Genomic DNA, 21,338 nt, shown 5'->3' with positions numbered 1-21,338 from the left:
GACAAATTTCCCCTATCGTGTTCCCCTTCCCTAAAACTTTAGATATATATTGCGTCATGCGCAGTAGCGTCAAGCGGAGCATATGGCTAACAATGTAAACAGAAAATAACCTGCCTAAAAATGTGCAAAAAAACCCCTATCTGTGATCACAGTTATGTAGTTTATATTTAAAGTTTAATATTTCTGTAAGTGTAAAGACTGATTATGTGCAATAAGCAACAGAAGACTCACGTGCATCTTCCATTACAGGAGAAGATTAATATTATAAAAAGCCTCAATAATGGAAGTACAAAAAATAAGTTGAGAGAAATAGCTGAGCAATACCATATTTCACCATCGGTTGTTAGTAGATTGAAGAAAAATTCAGAAAGCCTTAAAGATGTTGAGAATTTAAGTCCAAAAGTCCTGCAAAAGAGGAAGGTCAAAAAACCAGTGCATAATGCTGATTTGGAGAAAGTTTTAATCAGGTGGTTTAACGAGAAACGTGCTGCGGGTGAACCAGTGAGTGGACCGCTGATTTGCGAAAAGGCTTTGGTGTTAAATGAACAATTAAACGGCTCGGAAAATTTTAAAGCTAGCAATGGCTGGCTGCATGCGTTTAAAAAAAGATATGGTATTAGACAGTTATCTATGAAAGGAGAAAAATTATCTGCGGATGTTGATGCTGCCATAAGTTTTGCCTTTTATTTTCAAAATTTAGTTGAAGAGGAAGGCTGCGATTTGAGTTTAATTTTTAATGCAGACGAAAGTGGAGTTTATTGGAAACGGCTGCCAGAAGTAACTCTAGCTGGAGCAAACGAGGATTATGATTGTCCAGGTAAAACACACTTTAATTTAACATTTTCACAGTTTTTCTAACTTTAATAAATTAATATAAAAAAATGTTGGTAGTTTTTAATCTTTTTGACTTGTAATTATATTGAAATTCGTGAATTGCAATAATTATAACCTATAAAACTGCAAAGTTGAATGTGATGATTTTTAAAAACTTACAAAACAATTCACACTTTTTAAATTTAGTTTAAATGGAAATTATAAACTCATTTAAAGTGAAATCTCCATGAAATCTCGACTCATTCCTAATTTATTAAACTAAAAAGATTAAGGATATATGTATCTTTAAACATCAAACTAAGTAGTTTTTAACAAGGAAACTAAAAATATATTTAAAATGTATTTCACTCAATTTTGAAAGATCCAGTTGTACAATTTTCCGAAAAAATTATTTTTACTTAAAATTTGTTGTTTATTAATAATTAAGTAACATTTTGTGTTTTTACTTGAAAGTTAGTCAACGGAATTATTGTAATTTGTATCCAATTTTTATAAACAATCGCTCATTTTAATCTCCAAAAGTTTCTCTACAAATTTATTTCTTGAATTTTGTTAAAAAAAAATTTGTTCAAAAGTTATAAAATAAATAAAATTTTTTTATTTAATATTTTGTTAATGAATCATTTATTAACAAAATTAAACCGCGAACTGAATTATAGAGAATCTTTCAGATATAGTAAAATGAGTTGCTATTTTTAATAAAAATTGGATAAAAATTAAAATTATTCACTAACTTTTAAGAAAAAACACAAAATGTTTATTAATTATTAATAGACAAAAAAATTTTTGCAATTTTCTCTGTAGTGACTCCAATACATATTTATAGTTACAATTTATTTTAATATTTTTTTTATGCAGGTTGGAAATTAAAAAAGGACCGGGTGACCGTTTTATTTTGTTCAAACGCAGATGGTTCTTTCACTCTACCATTACTAGTTATTGGAAAATCTGAAAGACCCCGTTGCTTTAATAATAATTATACTACGTCTTTACCAGTCACGTATACACATCAAGCCTCAGCTTGGATGAATGCAAAGATTTTTTTCAGTTGGTATAAAGATCAGTTTATTCCGTTAGTACAGGCCATGCAAGTGCAAACACAAAAATATGGAAAAGTATTGCTGTTACTCGATAATGCTAACTGCCATCCACCGAAAGAAATTCTAAATAATGTAAACGAAAATTTTAAAGTTGAATTTTTACCTCCCAACGTTACGTCACTCATCCAGCCAATGGATCAAGGCGTATTTGCAAAGGCAAAAACTCTCTATCGAAAGGATCTACTTAGATTGTTAATATTAAAAAATGACCACATTGCTGTTCAGGACTTTATGAAATCTTTTAACCTCAGAGACTGCTGTTGCATGCTTGCAAAGGCATTCCAATCCTTGACTCAGGAGAACTTACAAAATGCTTGGAATAAGCTCCGTGGAATTTCAAGAGTAATGGAAAAGAATAGTAATGATTCTGACAATTCAACAACAATTAGCCAAATGCATGCAATGGTCAACAAAATTAAAGGTAAATTATATCCTACGTTTTTATTCATTTATGTTCATAAAATGGAAATATATTTTTGCAATACTAATTTCTAAATTAGTTTTTTTTTTTCTAAATCAAAGTTTTCAAAATGGTGGATGATCAAAAATAGGTCTTGAAAATGCACTGCAATGTAATAAATGATTTATCATATAATTATTCAAAATAATACAACAATTCTTCTTATTCGTGAGGTTTTTGAGTCTCTAGTCAAGAATCGGATAGCAAAATTTAATTTTTCAAAATTCTGGATTTATGTGATAAATCACTGATTACATTGCAATGCATTTTTAAGACCTATTTTTGATCATCTACCATTTTAAAAATTTTGAATATTTAATTTTTTTTAAAAATGCCAACATAAAGTGTAGCTAAAAATAAAAGAATTTGTGACCTGAAAAATCTTTTGCTCAATAATTGAAAAAGTTATGAATTTTTTTTTTTTTTAAAAAAAGTGCATTTTCCCCGTGTACTTTCAATGGGAAATTTCGATTGATTACTGGCACTATGTATTGAAAACGAACTGGGGGGTGGTCCAAATAAAATTCGAAAGTCGACTTTTTTACGGACACTCTAATCCCACGTACATATTTTACACTCTCTTTATTCATCAACACTTGTATCATAAATGTTTGTTTATAGAGCAAAGTTTTTGTTATAAGATTATTATAATTAAAATTTACAATAACTTTCTTATTGTTGAATAGGTCTTGAAAAAGTTGATCGATCTGAGGTGAAAGAATGGTTATCTGAAGATCAGCACGAGCCTGGATGGAAACAACTCAGCGACTGCGAAATTATTGAAATTGTCACAGGAAAAAATCCTCAAACCATTGCGAAGGAAAAGTTACATGAGAGAAAAATCTTCCAATCAATAGAGCCTAACAGTATCAGTATTCCAAGTTCTGAAGATATTAACACCACAGTTCACATTTTACACAATTGGTGTAAACAGAAAAATGAATATACACTTTCGGATTATCGTCTCTTTCGGAAATGGGAGAATCTGACTATGAAAAAATCTCAAGAAGAAGTTTCCAAAAGTTCTGATGCTAACAATAGTGATATAATTCCAAAGCTATAATGTCAAAGAATATACGAATGTTATGAAATGTGTTCTTCATAAATAATTACATTAAAAATATTTATTTTCATTATATATTTAAAACGTTGCTTTATAATATTTTAAATTACATTATGTAAGAAAATTGTTGAAACTCAGATCTTTATTTTAATTCTAAATATATTATGAGACAAATAATAAAAATTACTTAATTCTCGTTACATTTGTACCCTATCTTTTTCATTTATAATAATTATACAAATTACATCATTATATAAATTCTTTTAAATACTTCTAGAATCGATTATCTGTTTCATTTTTTTTTTTTTTTTTGAATTACAACTATTACAATTCATTAATTTAATTTCTAATAAATAACTTTATTTTAGAGGTAGATGGTAATAATTTAAAAGATTAAAGCCAAATATTAAAGTTTGATATTTCCTTGTTAGATAATACTTTGCACACTTAAAAACTACTTATCATATCTCTTACCTGTAATAAAATAAATTCTAAAGAGGTAATTTATATTTTTCAAAAATTTTAAGCCCAATTAAATATCTTCTAAAATACTATGTATTTTTAAATCGAAAAAAACAAAATAACTGCAATATAAAACATAAATAAAATACTTAATAGAAATAAAAAAACAACCACTATTATGAATTGTCAAAACCTATCAAAACACAATAGCATAAATATTAGGCTAATTTTGGTTATGGAAAAAATGCAAGAAAGAAATTTATGATTACTTTCTGTAATTTTTCTACTATTTTTTATATTCATCTCTTTATTTCTTCTAACATAATTTTCAATAAACTCCAACATTATTTTGAAATAGACCGCCATGCGCAAACGGTCACTGCGCATCAATTTCTCCTCTTGCGAAAAACCTGCTTTAAGAGAACCCCCCACTAAAATTGTCTTATGAGAGGTTTCGCTGTATACAAATACAACGGTGAACGGTGTATTACCTGTATTAGCTACAGAGAAAATATCTAGACAATCCGCAGGATGTCACTCTCTGTTAATGTCTACTTATTTATTTTTTCTTAAAATTAATAAATAAAAAAAATAAATTTCGTATTGCCTTGATTTCAAATTAATTGATTAATTAATTTAATTCATTCATTAATTGTGAGAAATATTTTTAAAAAATCATAAAAATACACTATAGGATAAAATTAAGGTTATGTTATAAATTTCTATGTATATACACAATCCGGCAGGATTTATCATGTGTATTTTTGATGTTTTTCAATAAGTATTTACTAGTTTTAATTAATAAATTGTTTTCTTTAAAATGTTTTCACGGCTTAAAGTAACTACGTACTCCCGTATGATTTCAAAATCATGCTTATTATCACAGGTAATTATTGAAAAATTTTGAGGTTATATTTGCAATCCGTCTTTTTGTCATTTATTGTATTTTAAACTTTTAATGTGAGACTATATCATCAAGACACACATTTTGCAAATATGTATTTTTTAAAATTAAAATATATATATATCAGAAAGTCTAATTAATAAGGTAATTGTATTTTTCAGTCATATTCACAAAATAGGGCTTTACATGTTTTTCACAGAACGAAAGATCATGCTACAAAAACAAATTGTTTAGGATGTTTCTCGTCGTCTTCAGTTTATAATACTAGTTTTGTAAGATATGCAAGTACGAGCGAAACGCCAATTACACCTTTGCAAGAAGAATTACCTCTGATTCCTGGTAAATTATAAAATTTTGATTTTTATAATCTTCATTTATAGAAAGTTGTTAAGAATTTAAAAACAAGGAGGGGGTCGGAGGGGGTCCTTTATGTTTATTTCATAAACATTTTGCTTCCTTATTGTGTGAATTAAAAAATTTGCTTCCTCGTGGAAGATGCTATGAATTTCTCTAATTCAATTAATTGATTTAAAACATTTCGAGTTTAAAAACTGATTTTAAATTCATTAAATTTTTTGATAAATTATGAAAATTGTAATTCATTTTGGGTGTAACATATACTTTATATATACGAATCGATTCGTTTCAATGCAAATAATTCAATTATTTTATGTATTAACTTGAATTTAAAAAAACACAAAATTTTTTTAGCTAAAATATGAATTTTTGATTTTTCAAATTTTATTAATTCTTAAAATTTTAAATCAAATCTGTACTTTATATATACCAATCGATTCATTTTTAATGCAGGGAATAAAATTATATCATATATAAACTTGAATTTTAATACACACAACATTTTTTTAGCTAAAATGTAAATTTTTGATTTTTTAAATTTTATTAATTCTTTAAATTTCAATGAAATTTATACTTTATATATATACTAACCGATTTGTCTTGACGTAAAGAAGACGATTATATTATATATTACCTTAAATTTTTCTATTTAAAAACTTTTTCAATTAAAAAAAATTTTTTGGAAAAAAGAGAGATTAATGTGATAAATAAGCCTACCAAATTTTATCCAAATCCATTAAAACCTGTTAAAGATATTGTGTTCACAAAAACGATCCACACACACATACACATACATCCGGACAATTGATCAGGATCTCATATAACATGTTTCTAAATAGAGAAAAATTTGTTTTCACTATTTTTAAAAATTTTATAAACGAAAGGACTACAAAGCTTCCTTCACGAGGAAGTAAAAAGGATGAATTTTTTTTATTTATTTAAATAATTGTGATTTTTACAATAAGATGCACCAATAATACCACCGGAAATAACGGAAGTAATTGGAGAAGCATCTCTTCGAAGTTTTGAATTAGGATCATATTATACTCCAGTTGGATGGATGCAACATCTTTTGTTCTCAATACATACGACATGTGGACTACCATGGTGGGCAACAATTATTGTTGGTAATTATTATCTAATTTAAAAAATTTTTAATGTTACTGTATTTAAATTGTACTTGAAAAAAATCTACTTTAATTATAATTTTTTACTATTTTTTTTTTTTTTTTAAGGAACAACAATTTTAAGATGCGCAACGTTGCCCATTTTTATAGCAACGCAAAGGCATCTTGCACTTCGTGACGTATATAAAAAAGATTTATCGTACTTGGATAAAAAAAGGAAAGAGGCAACAGAAGACAATGATCATTTTAGATGTAAATATTTAACGATATAGACAAAATTTTTTACTAAATTTCTATTTTAAAAATGATTTTTTTTTCAATTAAAACAATATCATTTTAGCAAACATGTATATGCAAAAACAAGAAATATTCTACGCTAAACATGGTATGTTGACAACAATGAAATTGGGAAGAAACACTGGATTACAGGTATATTATGTGATAAAATTAAAATTAATTAAAAAATTTTTTTTTTCAAGTTATATAATAAATTTCATTTTTTTTTTTAAACAGGGACTTTGTTTTGCCTCGTTTTTCTTGGCAATAAATAAAATGGCACGTGCTCCATTACCAAGTTTACAGGAAGGTGGTTTAGCGTGGTTTCGAGATTTAACTGTAACTGATCCTTATTATATATTGCCAGTAATTGGTTGTACTTTTACTGCTATATATATGTATTTGACACCAACTCCCACATTAGCAGCATCCGTAAATTTTAATAGAATTCAGAAAATCAAATATGCCATCCCTGTTATTGCTTTAATACCCATGATTTATTTTAAAACAGTAAGTACATTTTTTTTTGTTTTTTAGTTTAGCTTTTATATTAAATGAATAAAAAGTTGAAATTAAAAAAAAAAATTTCAATTTGATTTGCAGGCTGTATTACTTTATGGCATAACAACAGCATGGCTGACATTTATTTTTCAAGCTTTAGTACGAGTTCCAAAAATAAGGGCTTTTTGTAAGATTGCTCCAATTATCAAACATCAAGAAATACCTAGAGATACCTCATCAAAAATTCAAAATGAGTCATTTTTAGAGCAGGTTAAAGATGGTAAGTACAATGAAATGGATTTTTTTTTTTTAAATCAAATTTCTATCTCTAGTTTTAAAAAAATGTCCGTTGAAAATGCATTTTATTATAAATAAATTATAAATAATATTTTTACAGTTTTAAGGAAAATAAAGAAAAATAGAAATCGCAGGTCGGCTATGAGTTTGGATCAAAGGCAATTTCAATCTGCTGGCAGAGGACCTCTGGTTAAAACATATAAATTCGATCCAACAAAAGTTACAATGCGTAAAGAAATTAAATAGCTTTTTTAAAAAAAATAAATTGTAAAATAATAAAAGCGTTTTCAAATTTTTTATTCATAAATAGATAATAAATCATTGACATGGAAATAAGATTGTCAACGTTTAGAAAATAAAAGATTGTTAATTTAAAATTTTGATTTTTCTTATATAGTCATCTATTGTCGATTAAATTCATATTTTTTTGAATAAAAAAGTAATATGTACATTTATTTTAAATTTAAATTATTTATAATGATTTAATAAAAATTCCCTACTTTAACGACATTAATAAAATGCGCAACAGAAAAAGCGGGAATGCGCATTATAAACACGTAACAAAAATACATAACCTTAAAAAAAAGAAAGAGTGCGTAAAAAAGTTGATATACAAATAATTCTGTTTTTTATTTATAAAGAAAGTAAAAAAGTGACATTTAATTTTCAAAAAAAGAATTTTTATATTCCTTTCAAAATTTATTTAATAAAATTTTTTTCTTCACAAAATTGAAAATTAAAAAAAAAAAAAAAAAAAAAAAAATGATAATCAAATTGGAAAAAGTGATAAGTTGTTCCTCGGAACATTCATTATATCCAGCGTCAAATCTTTTGGAATCACATTCAAATTCAACCTGGAGATGTGCAAAACCTGGTGAATCATTGGCGACAATTATTTTTCAACTTTCCGAACCATCATGCATAACAGGAGTTGAAATTGGAAATTATCGTTCATGTATCGTCATTGTTAATGCCTCAATATCATCTGAACCTGACAATTGGATTCCAATAATAAATCATCAATTTCTCACACACGATGAAGCTGCCAATGGAAAATTTAAGGATCAAGTGCAAATATTTACAAAAAAAGAACTTAATCCAGATAATTTGAAAATTAAATTCGACCGCGTCAAAGTCACTTGCATGCAATCGGCAAATCCAAGAGAAATTTTTGGTTTAACATTTTTTATTTTAAGAACCGAGGTTATTGTTGATATGGGTTTGGATATTTTTGGTCGATTTAAAATGAAGGACACCAATGAAGAAAAAGAGAGTAGTGTCGATAGATTTAAAGAAAAATATCTCAAATTAATGGAAAACAATAAACAACAAGCTGGAAATTATAAGAATGAATTGAAGGATAAAATTAAAGAAAATGGTTTTAGCGATTTTCAAAAACGACAAGAGGCTGAACGTGAACACAAGAAGAAACCTTTGTTAGAAAAATTAGAAGCCGGAAAAGCAGATGAAGTTTTTGGCAAGACAAAAGAAAAGAATGATAAAGTACCATCAACTTCAACTGCAATTAATGAAAAAATAAAAGATGATATCAATTCAAATTCTGTTGTGAGAACTCCATTTGGAGATATTGTTCCAGCATCGACGTCAAAGGCAAAAATTGAAGAGAAACAAAAAGTCATTAGAAAACGATCATTAAGTACCGATGAATCTGATGATAATGATGATAATAATGAAGTAATAAGTAATAAAAAAGTTAAATGCAGTAAATGTCAAACAGAATCTAAAGACGAATTATGTAAAGTTTGTAAAAGATTACCTCCACCAGATATAATATCAAATAAAACAAAAAAGCCTCCTTTAAATAAAGTCACAAGACCTAAAAGAAAGTTTGAAGAACTTTTTGCGGGAATCAGTTTTTCTTTAAGTGGATACGTGAATCCAAAAAGAGATGGAATCCGAAGGAAAGCTTTAAAAATGGGAGCAAAATATATTGCTGATCCAAATACAACTGATAAATTATGTACGCATTTAGTGTGTGCTTTTAAAAATACACCGAAATATCAACAATTCAATGGTCTCACGAAAATTGTTTCTCATAAATATATAGAAGACTGCTTTGATAAAAAGAAAAGGTATTTCATTTTAAATACAATAATATTGATAGGAAAAAAAATATATATATAATATATAAATTTGTCACTATTTTTATTTAATTTTCAGAATTCCATGGAGGCGATATGCTCTAGATAAAAATGAGATGGATAAATCTGATAGTGAGAATGAAATTGTTTGCAGTGGAAGAGTTATTCCTTCTGAAGATGATTTAGATGTTGATAGCGATGATGATTTTAAGCCTTACGACGAAGAAACCGATGAAGATTCTGATTCGAATTATTAAAAATGGAGATTAAAATAAAGGCTTTTGTTTATAAAAAAAATTCAATGGTTTACAATTAAAAAATGTTATAAAAATAATTCTTTTATACGCGCCTGCAAATCATTTTTGGTAATTCTGTACATAAGATGTAATTTTTGTACGAATGAAGTGTGATTAATTTATAAATTAAAAAATAGTTTTTCATTAATTTAGTCTAATTATTCTAGTATTCAAACATTTTTGATTCAGTTTTTTTCAAATATATATATATAAAAAAAAAAAGTAATAATTCTCCATGAGAAAAATGAGGTTAGGATAGTAGATTTTCAAATTTTTCACGATTCTCACGTGTCTTATTACATTCATTTTTAAATATTAAAACAAAATTTACCTTTTGCTTTAAGAATCCAATATTTTTCGATTAAAACAATAAATTTTTCCTTTCTAAATTCCATTTCGGCAAAAATATAAATTTGAATATAAACACAACATTCGATAGAAACCCGAAGTTTAATGCCGAACATTTCCGATTCGGGAAAGCCGAACAGTTTTTTAGTAATGGCGCAACTTTAAGCTGTCAAAAGTGTTGAGTAACTCACTACAATAAAAAATAGCAAAAATGGCAGACGATTTAAATAATACATTTGGTTTTGAGTTGTTAAATAAACTATACGATACACAAGTTACAAAAAAGGAAGATATTCTTATTTTATTTGTGCACTGGTATTGCATTAAAAATGGCTTCAGATGCATCGGCTTAGGTGACTCAGTAAGTATTCATCCAAATGTTCTGTAAAATTTTTTATACCAGAAACCGGCTAATCATAATATTACACTTATAATTTTATACTTTACAAGAGTTATAATGTTTAAATTTATCTGTAAAACGTTTTAATCTTTCAATGCCATAACCTATATAAACAATTTTTTTTTTTGCGCATTATTGAAAACTTTGTAGAGACCCAAAATTTACATGTTTTGGTTTTGTTTTTCATGAAAAATAATGATTAATTGTTGTAAACAATGTATAAATAGATAGGTTATTAATTGGTGTGTTGCAAGATATTATTATTTAGTAATTGTTAAAAGTTAAGTATTTTAATTACAAATAAAAAAAAGTATCTCTTATTATCATTTTTTATATTTAATCTGACATATCAATAAAATTCGCAAATATGAAAACAAATCTAGTTTTTAATAATTTTTAAAAATTTATTTTTAAGTTTGAATCACTTCGTTAAATTTAATTAACATCTTTGATTGTATTTTATTTATTTTCTTCCTTATTTTTTAGAAGACACGTGATCCTGCTGAAAAAGGTTCTGAATTGTTACCTGAAGGTTGGAATCAGCAACCAAATTATACACTTCGATATGTCTTTAAGGATAAACTCTACATTTTGCTTGGAACAAAATCCGATACAGATTTTTTGTTGAATTTATTGGTAACGAAATAAACAAAAAAAAAACTATTCTTAAATCTTTCTTTTTTTCTAATAAAAATATCTTTATTATTATTTTAAAAATTATTTCAATTTCAGAGGGTAGAAGGAAATGAAGCATCGTGCATTCAATTTTCGATTGAAACAACTGTAAATAGTCTACATGGATCTCTGGAAACTTTGATGCCAACATATCAAACAGCATTAAATACAATTGAAAATGATCTTATAGCTCCAATTTATAGGAGCAGAAATGAAAATTCTACTCAAACTTCTCAGTCAACAAGTCAAGAACGAAATATTCTTGATCAGCCTCTTCGTCAGCCGGTACTTCCTCCTGTTTTTCCAGAATGGTAAATATATCGTATCGATTTGCTTGAGCCATTAAAAAAAAAAAGAATAATTATAAAAACTTCTTTCTTTAATACAAATCCTTTTTAGAACAATAAATTTTTTTTTCGATTTTAAAAAGGGTGGATAGGTTAAAGTCGATGCAATTTTTACATAGAGTTTCAATTGGAAAAATCGCATCCACTTTGACTTACCCCTAAAAGTTAAGGAATCAATTAGTAAAATAAGTAAATTTACCTATGGGCTCAAAGTCAATATCGGTGCGAAAATGTTTTTATTTCTATAAGAATAACATTATAAATTACGATGTTTGTAGATAAATTACAATATCCATGATGATTATTAACTTCAAAATGAATTTTGGAATTCTCCAGAAATAAAATGAAAACTAATTTTTTAGGAATCAAATTCTCTAGGAAGAAATTGAAGTAATTTTTTATAAAACATTTTTAATTTCATATTATTTATATTACACAGGGTATTCAAAATGTATGGAAACTTGAAAATATCTCGAAAAGTACGCATTTTCATGAAAAATGTTTTCATATTTTTTGAACACTGTATACTTAATTTGTATTTGTATTTTTTTTTTAATTTGTAATTTACAGCCCAATTTAGGTAATTGCAAATTTTCTTCAATTAACAAAAATTGTCTTTTAAATTAATTAATGTTTAAAAGATTTATTCTTCATTGTATTCAAGGGTACCTGCTGATAGAGGTCCGAGAAATGTTGGTGGACAAGATCTAGATCCTCTTGGAATAAGAGGAGGAGGAGGAATGATATTTGATCCATTACATACACGTCCATCTCTACTTAGAGAACCTGGAGGCTTAGGTGTTCCTGGAAGATTACCTCCGTAATAATTAAAAATTAAAATATTTTTACCACTTCAATTTTTATGGTCTATTTGCTAGATAATTTTGGAATATTGAAAGATTTTTAAATTTAATAATGAATTATATAAAATAATAAATATTAAAATATCGAATTATTTAAATTAAAAATAATTGTTTATCTCCATTAATTTACTGAATAATGAAAATGATTTTAAAAAATTTTATAATTAATATTTATTCATCTTTTTTTTCAGCGGAGCTGTGCCACCTGGAGCAAGATTCGATCCGTTTGGACCACCAGATATTCTTCGTCCAAGACCACCACGAGGAAATCCTGACAGCGATCATCTTCCTCCTCCTGGCTACGATGACATGTTCATGTAAAGTCAACAATTATTTTTTACGCATTACAAATAAAAATTACTATTTTTACCAATATTTATTTTTAGCATATTGATTAATATGAAAAAATGACAATAACAAATAATAATTAGTAAATTTCACATTGAATGAATTAATCAAAATTTCAAAAACAAATTATTAACAAAGTTAATCGAAATTTCCAGACTTTTCTGTTTCATTAATTTTTCTGTTTAATAAAATTAATTTCTTTTAATTATACTACAAAAGATTTTCATATTCAATTTATTTAATAGAGCGAAAAAACGGAACTTTTACTTTAGTGAATTTAAATTAATAAAAAAAAAAGTTGAAAATGAAAATTAAATGACAAACAACTTATTAAAATGATAATTTAATTTCAAAGAAATTATCGAACATTAAATTAGATTGAAAGTCAACACTTTTCTTTTCTCACAAAATGACTTCCACACAGCTTTATTTCGTTATTGTTTACAATATTAACAAAAACGGTTCTTCTTTTTTTTATAGTTCATCATACACAGACGTCAAAAAATTTCTTTTTGTTTAAAAACAAAATTGAATTCAAGATACAGTATTATCTTTTGTTGTATTATATACAATTAAACAATTTTTTTTATATATTTTTAAATTACACGAAAATGTCATTAATTTAAATTACGGAAAAATTGAATAATTTTGTGTGGAATTGCAGAAAAAAAACTCAACATTTTATTTGAGAACGCTATAAAAAAAATTTTAATACTTTTTTGTTTTTAAATAGAAAAAAGAATGAGAGCTTTGTGTGTTTTTTATTTAAAGAGAATTCAAGATTAAAAAATAGATTTTTTTTTTTAAATTTTCGAAGATTGTCTAGTAAGATTACACAAGTTTTTGTAGTCTACTAAAAAATCTTCTGACTCGATATTTAATTTTTCTTTTAAATATGAAAATTTTCCGAGTTTCTGATAATATATGCTTACTAGAAAATATCATTTGCACTGAAATATATAGATAAAAACTATAAGTAGCATTTCGATTCCATTTTCCCTAATGCGACACATGTCTCGATTTTTTTCTTTTAAATAACTTTACATTTGAATTCTTCGTATATATATATTTATATACGTATAAAAAAATAAAACAAATATTTTATTATACTCAAATTGTTGAAAAATATCTAAACTTTATATAAAATACTAAACATTGTTAAAACGTTTTTGACATTATATATTATATAATTTATTAATATAATTATTGTAAGTTTATCATTACATAGTATATTAATTAATATATAATATATAATTTTGTCAAATAATCGCAAACTTGGTTGAAAATATAATTTTGCTCTGATTTATCGAAGTCATCTAATTTTCAATTTACTTGAATGCGAAAGGAATAGTTACAAAATACATCATATATGTTTTAATTAAGTAATTCTTTACGAACATATTATTTGAACTAAGGTAAGTCGAAGAATTATATATATATATATATATTATCAATATTGGATTTAGGAATCGACACGATTTTTTTATTTTATGAATGACCCTCGTCCCATCCTCTGGTAAAAAATATTGCAGTGCTTTTTTTCTTTTTTAATATTACAAAAAAAGAAAATTGGATTGTGTTCCAGTTTGCTGTTTCTTCTTTTTCTACTCAGACAACCGTTTTTTTTTTAAATATAATAATTGAAGACATACAAAAAAAAAAAATATTTGCTCTTCGAAATTTTATGAAGGATGAATTGAAGATAAAATTAAAAGGAAATTTATTGTAAAATAGAAAATTGCTTTTGTTAAATAGAGAAAAAAATTATTTTAGTAAATAAAAACTGAGATAGTGGAAACTTTAAAACAATTTGGAAAATTAGCTTAAAACGGTTGTTTCAAGTCAACAAAAAAAGAAACAGTCTATATTCTTAAAATTCTTTTTAGAAGTGAATTTGACTATTTTTGAACACAGTTTAGTGTGGTGCGCAGACTCGCTGATAATTTTAGTAAAATTACAAAACACATGTTCTATTTTTTTTTTTTTTTTTTTTTTTTCTGAAAAAGAACAAGTGTTTAATTTTGTTTGGAAGTTATCGAACAAGGATTCAGAAAAAGAGAGAGAAATTAGATAAAATCATGAGCGAGCTGCGTTTCAAGTGATATATAAATCTGGAGTGAATTACCTCACCTTTGTTTTCACAATTTAACTATTCGTCTTTCGAATTAATGCATTATTTTCAAGTCCAATAAAGAGTTAAGTGTCCACCGGCTCCAAGTGCCATTGGAAATGCAACGTAATGTCCTTCATTGACGACCTTTGTTCATAATCATTGAACGAGAGATTAAATATTTGTTTTTTTCCAATATCACTACTACGAGTTGGTTAAGGCATAAACATTAAGTGTCTTAATTTAAGGAGACCAACATATTAAATTAATATAGCTGAGGCTTCAAAAAGAAGCAACAAAATTGTACCCGGCATTTTGTTTTTTTTCATTGTACTTTTTCAATGAATAAATTTTAGCCAGGTAAAAATAAAAATAAAAATAAAAATAAAAATAAAAAAAAAAATTAAAAACAGTTGTTAATCCTAATTTGATGTTTGGTAAGGGTTCATTGCACAATTTAAAGAGAAAGATGATAAAGCAATTGATTAAATTTCAAATTACTTTGTCGTAAATTTTATCATTGACAGATGCAAATATTTTAAATTGATCGATAAAAATTTTTTTAAAATAATTTTTAAAGTCATTTTATATTTTAAATTTGTTTTTTGCTTAAAAGCAATTTTCCGTTTATTTTTCTCATCTTTCTTCTCCTCGTCGCGCTCCTTAATTCGAAAAAAAATAATGTATAAATTTCAGACGTTCAAAACAAAATTTCTCGGCGTAATTTTTATTTTTCTTTTCAGTCGATTTTTTTTTGTTGTTGACAATTTCGCCATCAACGAGAAGAAAATGCGTCTCAATACAAAATATAATTTACAATTTTTTATTAACCTACATTACTACCTGCGTGTGTGTACAAAACGCAAATAGATAATTTTGCTATTCACTTCTCACTTTGTTTAAATAAAATAAAATAAAAATAATAGAAAGAGTGATACGTTTATCAAATACTTGCACGCACGATGAAACGCGCTTATCGATAATAGATTATCACGGAACCAATCAAGTTTTCTTTAAACAAAAGTTTCATCGTGTTTGCCCTTCGATGGAAGGTCAATATCAATATCAAATCAATTTCACTCTTGATAGGAATAACATACTTTTTTAAATCTAATTTTAAAACAAGATCTACAATTTCACATAATCTCGCATAAATTTTTTTTTCCTATTTTCTCCCCCCTTTTTCAATTTATCACTTGATTTTCAAATTTCATTTTTCGACATTGCAATTATCGCAATTTGTCACTAAATTAAATACGGTATTGTTGAGAAGAGCAAAATAAAATAGTTTTGCAAATCTCTTTATATACAATAAAACACTGGCATATAGATAATGCACAAAATAGAAGCAATAGATCAAAATAATTTGTTTTTCATTGCTTATAAAAACCCTGCACTAATTCATTTTCTTGTCATCAATCAAAAATTCGCGTGATAACTTAGAAAAATAAATTGAAGTAAAAAACAGCTTTAATTAAAAAAAATAAATAAATAAATTGAACTGAAATAAAAATTGATAAAATTCAAAAAATATTGAATTTAAAAAAAAATTAATTGAATTCAATTTATAAAAAGTCGAAAAAAAACAGGCTCCACTAACGAAAGCGAGAAAACCAGATAAATTTTAAGTGAGAATTATTTTTTTCGAAAAATAAAGTTTCATCACTTTATGACTCGAATGATAAAATAAATAGACTTGGTTGCATTTCCATTGACAGATAATTTCAAGCAGTAATGGTACGACACATAATTTGTCGTCTGACGCATAAACTTATACAATAATGTGTACCAATTAGTATCAATTATTATAGTCGCTTTCAGAAAAGAATTATTTTATCTACTGGACGCAGCAAGAGTTTTTTTGTCCGTTCTTGAGCTTCAGTCGAGACTTTGGACGATACTTTTCCAAATAGGCCAGCTGCTTGGCATTGATAGCACCTCGTCTCTTTCTAAAAATTTGCAAAGAAAAAAAAACCAACATTCATTTAATTGAAAATTGTCTTTCCTAAATTTACACGTTTTAGAACAACATTAAAGTAATGCAAACCGGAAAATGTTCAAATTCTTTAATTTTTATTAAATTTTTCAAAATTATTAAATATTTAATAATTAGAATTTTAATTATTCAAAACGAACGTGAAATTATTGACATTATTATTATATACATATATATGTATATATAGGTGAGTAGATCACGAGAAGGTGTCGCGATGTGTTTATTTCATTATTAAAACTTAATAATTATGCGTTCACTTACTCTCTGATTAAAGCAACTGCGTCTTCGTACTTAAGGCCAAGCTCGATCAAAGCAAGAACAACGAGAACAGGTGCCCTTCCAAGTCCTGCTACGCAGTGTACAGCAACGCATGCATCAGGTGATTCACGGAATCGATTTTTTAGTAATTCGAACCACTCGTCTACTACCTGTGGATCATAAGCAATTTCTAGTTTTTAAACAGTACTAGAAACATGTTTAACCTGTTAATCGTGTACTAAAGACCTGAATTCCAATTTAACGAAATATAACACACATATATATAGAACATAACAATCTCCGTTCAAAGTTTATATCGCAGGACAAACTATTATTCTCAATTTTATTCAACACCAAAGTTCTATATTCAATAAAATTTGTTTCAACTTAAAATTTATAAAATTCTATATTTCATAATTAAAAAAAAATGTTTTTTTTACCAATTAATTAAAAAAAATGTTAATATTCAGATAAAACAAATACGCAGTAATAATGAAGAATACTTAAAACAATTTTATTTCATTTCATTTGATATGTTCTGACATGTTAATAAAATTTTATCATTTTCATTTGTTTCTGTTTTTATAAAAATTAAATATTTATTTTTCTCAAGCTTAATTAAATAGAATTTAATAATAATCTATCTATATTCGAATTAATTTCATTATTCTAAAACACTTTTCGTGATTAATTTTTTTTAATATTTACCTCATTTGGTGGGAAGGTGCCATCATCGAAAACCAAGTCGATGACGTCGATGCCCTCTTGTCTGAGTTCATCAACTTTGTACGTTGGTTCACAAACTCTTACTACTTCTTTAACATTGTGCCTCTTCAGTTCCTATAAAAAGCAATATATTGTTAAGTATTTTCAAATCAACAGAATTTAAAAGAAAAAAAAAAGTACAAGAATAATAATCAAAGAAAACATAATTTTAATTAATATGTTAATTAAAAAATTGAACTAAAAAGAAAAATAATATACAAAGAAAAATAATTTTAATTTAATACAATTTTAATTAACATTATTAATTTTTAATTAAAATTTGATTTTAATTTACAAGATAAAAAAGTGAAATGTTTATTAAAATAAATTTTTTCATGATAATGAATAAATGAGGAAAAATAATAGCAGAGAGCTAATAGAAACTTACTTGAATAAAAGTATGGATGCTCTGATCGCTGGGCCGATCAGTAATGAGGAACTTCATATTTTTGAATTCAATTTCGGCTGGTGCCGGTCTGATGTCTTTGAACGTCATGTTCATTTCCTTCTTGACAACAAGAGGAAGTGTAAAAAATCCCGTTTCTTAACTCTTCTTTTTCCTCCTTTTTTTTCTCTCTCTCTCTCACGCTCTTCTTCTATTTTGTTTTCTCTCTATCTTGAGGGGGAATAAAACACTCCTTTTTTTTGAACCTCAAACTACAAATCAAAACAACCACTCTTTCTCTTTATCAAGCAACAGAAGTTGGGTTTTGTGGATTTAGTCCATAGCTTTCTCAGTCTTATAAATGTGTTATTTCTCATTAAACAAAAAATTAAATACTCTTTATTTTTATACAGAGGACAGAACAATGGGTTTACATGTAAAACTTGGGGAGGGTGGTTAAGGTGCGAATCTCGCCGAAAAGGTGAAAAACTACGTTACATTAGGCGTTGTTGATATGCGCTTTTTTTCCCACTCGGGAGGGGAAACTTTATTTTTTGTTTTTTAAATTACTCGGAAGATTATCTGAAACAAAAAATTCAATTTGCAAATATTAATCATTGTCATCAATTCTACATTTTATTTTTTATTTATTTATTTTAATATACGAAAGGGCGTTGCCCGTAAATCTTTGAAATAAATATCTTAAATTAAAAATATTTCTCTTTAATCGTATGATGTTTTAAATTTACTTTTCAATGATGGTAAAGCATTTTTTTAAATTTAATTCAGGTTTTGAAAAACATTCGCTTCAATGAAAAATACAAAAATTTTACTTTTTTCAGAAATATTTAAATTACATTTTAAATAAATAAATTTTACAATTGGACAAAAAATTTAATAGGTTTAATTTGAAGTTGCAGTGTGATTCGTTTCAAAGTTTTTTTGTTTTATTTTTTTTATAATAAAAGACAAAATAAAAATTCCGTATGAAATTTCTATAGAGAAATTTCTAGATAGAATCGTTTTATCTGAATCATTTATCAGTACATTCAATACAATTTCTACTCAATATAGAATTTTTAAATAACAAAATTTGTTTTTCACCGAATACATCTTTTTTGTGTTTAATCTTTTTGTCAAAAATTTTATTTTCATGAATTGTCGTTTTTTTTTTCATAGAATCCATAGAACTTTTAAAATGACGAATTTTCATTTGACAGAACCTTTTGTTTGTCCAAACAAAACATTGTGCAAAAACATTTTGTCACGAAATTAAAATATTAACGAATCACAAATAATTTTGTTGATAATTTCTGACTGCTTAATTTGAAAATTCACGTTAAAACATTACTGATGAATATGTTTATATCGATACTTGAAAACTTAATGTTTTAAGAATTCTATAAAATATATATGACAATTTGTACAAAAAGAAAATTATAGGACATAAATGTAAATTCTACTAAACGAATATTTAATGAAATAAAATTCGGTTAAATTAAAATTTGGAGTATGGAAAATTTTATCTTATACAAAAGTTTGATTAAATAAAAATTCAATTTCATAAATTTGAGAAATTGTTTTGAAATAAATAAACTCACCTATTTGGCACTGGGTGCTCCCAGATGAGGTGCGTTCGGTAACTACAGTGCCTGCATAAGATAGGGTAAATTAACAATTGCATCTAATAAATTCTTCTATTTCGCGTATGATGATGACTAGCTGATGATTTCTGACTTTCGGGGGTTGATGTTTTTAGATATTTTCAATATCTTTCCCTTCTTAAATTTGAGATGGTCTTCCGCTTCTTTGCTTACTTCAGTGTGTATCTTTGTAGTTTTGGAACACTCGGGCGTTTCTCTCTATTTGTGTTGAGCCTGACAGTACTCTGCACTATCCAGTTGAAACTCCATGTATGTGAGGATGCACTCATCAGGAAACTGTAAATTAAGAATTATTTTAAAAAAATTTTTATTAATAATTTTAATTTTTAAAAAATTTCAATTTTAAATTTCTATCAAAACATTTTTTTTTTTTTTTTTGCAAAAAAATCACATTTTTTTGCTGTATATATATATAGAGAATTACGAAACTTTTCATCAATTATGATATACTAAATTGATAATCTAAAAATATTAAAAGTCAATAATATATAGTAGGAACTGATTTTTGGTTTTTATACGTTTTTCAAAATTCATCTGCCCTTAAACTTGGCAGAATTTTCTCAAGGCTAGGCAATAAATTTTCACGTCGCAATTAACGATATATTTTTAGACTGACGAGTGGATATTTCGGTCATGTTTACAAGAGAAAACAATCGCTGTTTGTCGACAACGATGTATGAAAGCCAAATTATCTAAAGCCAATTTTCAAGCTTGCGTGAATTACTTCGGCATGTCTCGTGAGTGGATTTACTTATCTTCTCAAGAAATTCGCAACTTTGACGTACGATTATATCAATAAACTGCGTCTGTCATTCAATAAAAAATGTATACATGTAAAAAAAATCTTATGATACTTTTTGTCAAAATTAAATTTTCATTAATTATTTCCAATTTCATTTCAATTTTTAATAATTTTAAAATTAAAAAAAAAATGAAATTATGCATTTAATTTAATTTTTTGTTTCAAAATCAATAAAAAATTAAAAAATGGAAACATTTTTCTTAAAAAAAAAAAAAAAAAAAAATTATCATTAGTACGGAAATAAGTTTTGAAACATAAAATAATAAATAGATATATTTCGTTTACTGAAAAAATAATTTTTATTTATTTTGTGAATATTAGAAAATAAATAAAATTTTCAGGAAAGGGAAGTTCATTTATACTTGATAGTAAGAGTAAATAATTTCAATGTGAGAGAGATACTTTTGTGTTGATGCCAAGGCAAACAGCTGATTTAGTGCCGGGTTTAAAATTGAAGAGCTTTCTTCCGCCATATTTATTCACTTATGTATTTTAAGCTAGTGACCCTTCTTAAAATTTGATCCATTAATAATTCTATTATTATTTTATAACAAATAATATTGATGAAATACTTGTCAAATTATATAGATATAACAAT

General features: G+C 26.1%; 5 protein-coding genes across 7 annotated transcripts in view; 4 read left to right on the top strand and 1 right to left on the bottom strand.

Moving 5' to 3' along the window:
* Window positions 1-55: 55 nt before the first annotated feature.
* On the top strand, window positions 56-3,643 carry LOC127287039 (jerky protein homolog-like). The gene is made up of 3 exons (XM_051313752.1): window positions 56-817; window positions 1,693-2,355; window positions 3,081-3,643. Exons 1-3 carry the CDS (start codon window positions 205-207, stop codon window positions 3,455-3,457), a joined length of 1,653 nt encoding a protein of 550 aa, XP_051169709.1. The 5' UTR covers window positions 56-204; the 3' UTR covers window positions 3,458-3,643.
* Window positions 3,644-4,461: 818 nt separating this feature from the next.
* On the top strand, window positions 4,462-7,849 carry LOC127287043 (mitochondrial inner membrane protein OXA1L-like). Its single transcript, XM_051313759.1, has 8 exons — window positions 4,462-4,805; window positions 4,985-5,162; window positions 6,146-6,307; window positions 6,416-6,559; window positions 6,648-6,736; window positions 6,821-7,093; window positions 7,187-7,364; window positions 7,482-7,849. Exons 1-8 carry the CDS (start codon window positions 4,740-4,742, stop codon window positions 7,625-7,627), a joined length of 1,236 nt encoding a protein of 411 aa, XP_051169716.1. The 5' UTR covers window positions 4,462-4,739; the 3' UTR covers window positions 7,628-7,849.
* Window positions 7,850-7,954: 105 nt separating this feature from the next.
* On the top strand, window positions 7,955-9,927 carry LOC127287041 (DNA repair protein XRCC1). Its single transcript, XM_051313753.1, has 2 exons — window positions 7,955-9,474; window positions 9,563-9,927. The coding sequence occupies exons 1-2, from the start codon at window positions 8,144-8,146 to the stop codon at window positions 9,738-9,740; spliced, it is 1,509 nt and encodes a 502-aa protein (XP_051169710.1). The 5' UTR covers window positions 7,955-8,143; the 3' UTR covers window positions 9,741-9,927.
* Window positions 9,928-10,253: 326 nt separating this feature from the next.
* LOC127287046 (proteasome inhibitor PI31 subunit) lies at window positions 10,254-12,787 on the top strand. Its single transcript, XM_051313763.1, has 5 exons — window positions 10,254-10,488; window positions 11,014-11,163; window positions 11,260-11,513; window positions 12,214-12,369; window positions 12,604-12,787. Exons 1-5 carry the CDS (start codon window positions 10,339-10,341, stop codon window positions 12,731-12,733), a joined length of 840 nt encoding a protein of 279 aa, XP_051169720.1. The 5' UTR covers window positions 10,254-10,338; the 3' UTR covers window positions 12,734-12,787.
* A 300-nt stretch (window positions 12,788-13,087) lies between these two features.
* Window positions 13,088-21,338, bottom strand: part of LOC127287051 (PRL-1 phosphatase) — a 50,363-nt gene continuing 42,112 nt past the window's right edge. For all 3 annotated transcript variants that reach the window (XM_051313770.1, XM_051313772.1, XM_051313771.1), the window contains exons 2-6: window positions 19,876-20,214; window positions 18,278-18,856; window positions 17,833-17,964; window positions 17,128-17,294; window positions 13,088-16,819 (exon numbers count right to left, since the gene is read on the bottom strand). In XM_051313770.1, coding sequence (XP_051169727.1) covers window positions 16,708-16,819; window positions 17,128-17,294; window positions 17,833-17,964; window positions 18,278-18,391 — 525 coding nt within the window. In that variant the 5' untranslated portion in view covers window positions 18,392-18,856; window positions 19,876-20,214 and the 3' untranslated portion in view covers window positions 13,088-16,707. The remainder of the gene's footprint in view (window positions 16,820-17,127; window positions 17,295-17,832; window positions 17,965-18,277; window positions 18,857-19,875; window positions 20,215-21,338) is intronic.

The sequence above is a fragment of the Leptopilina boulardi genome, unplaced genomic scaffold (assembly GCF_019393585.1).
Source record: "Leptopilina boulardi isolate dan_hultmark-lab unplaced genomic scaffold, ZJU_Lbou_2.1 LbouV2_367, whole genome shotgun sequence".
NCBI lineage: Eukaryota > Metazoa > Arthropoda > Insecta > Hymenoptera > Figitidae > Leptopilina > Leptopilina boulardi.
This window is presented reverse-complemented; position numbering and strand designations above follow the sequence as displayed.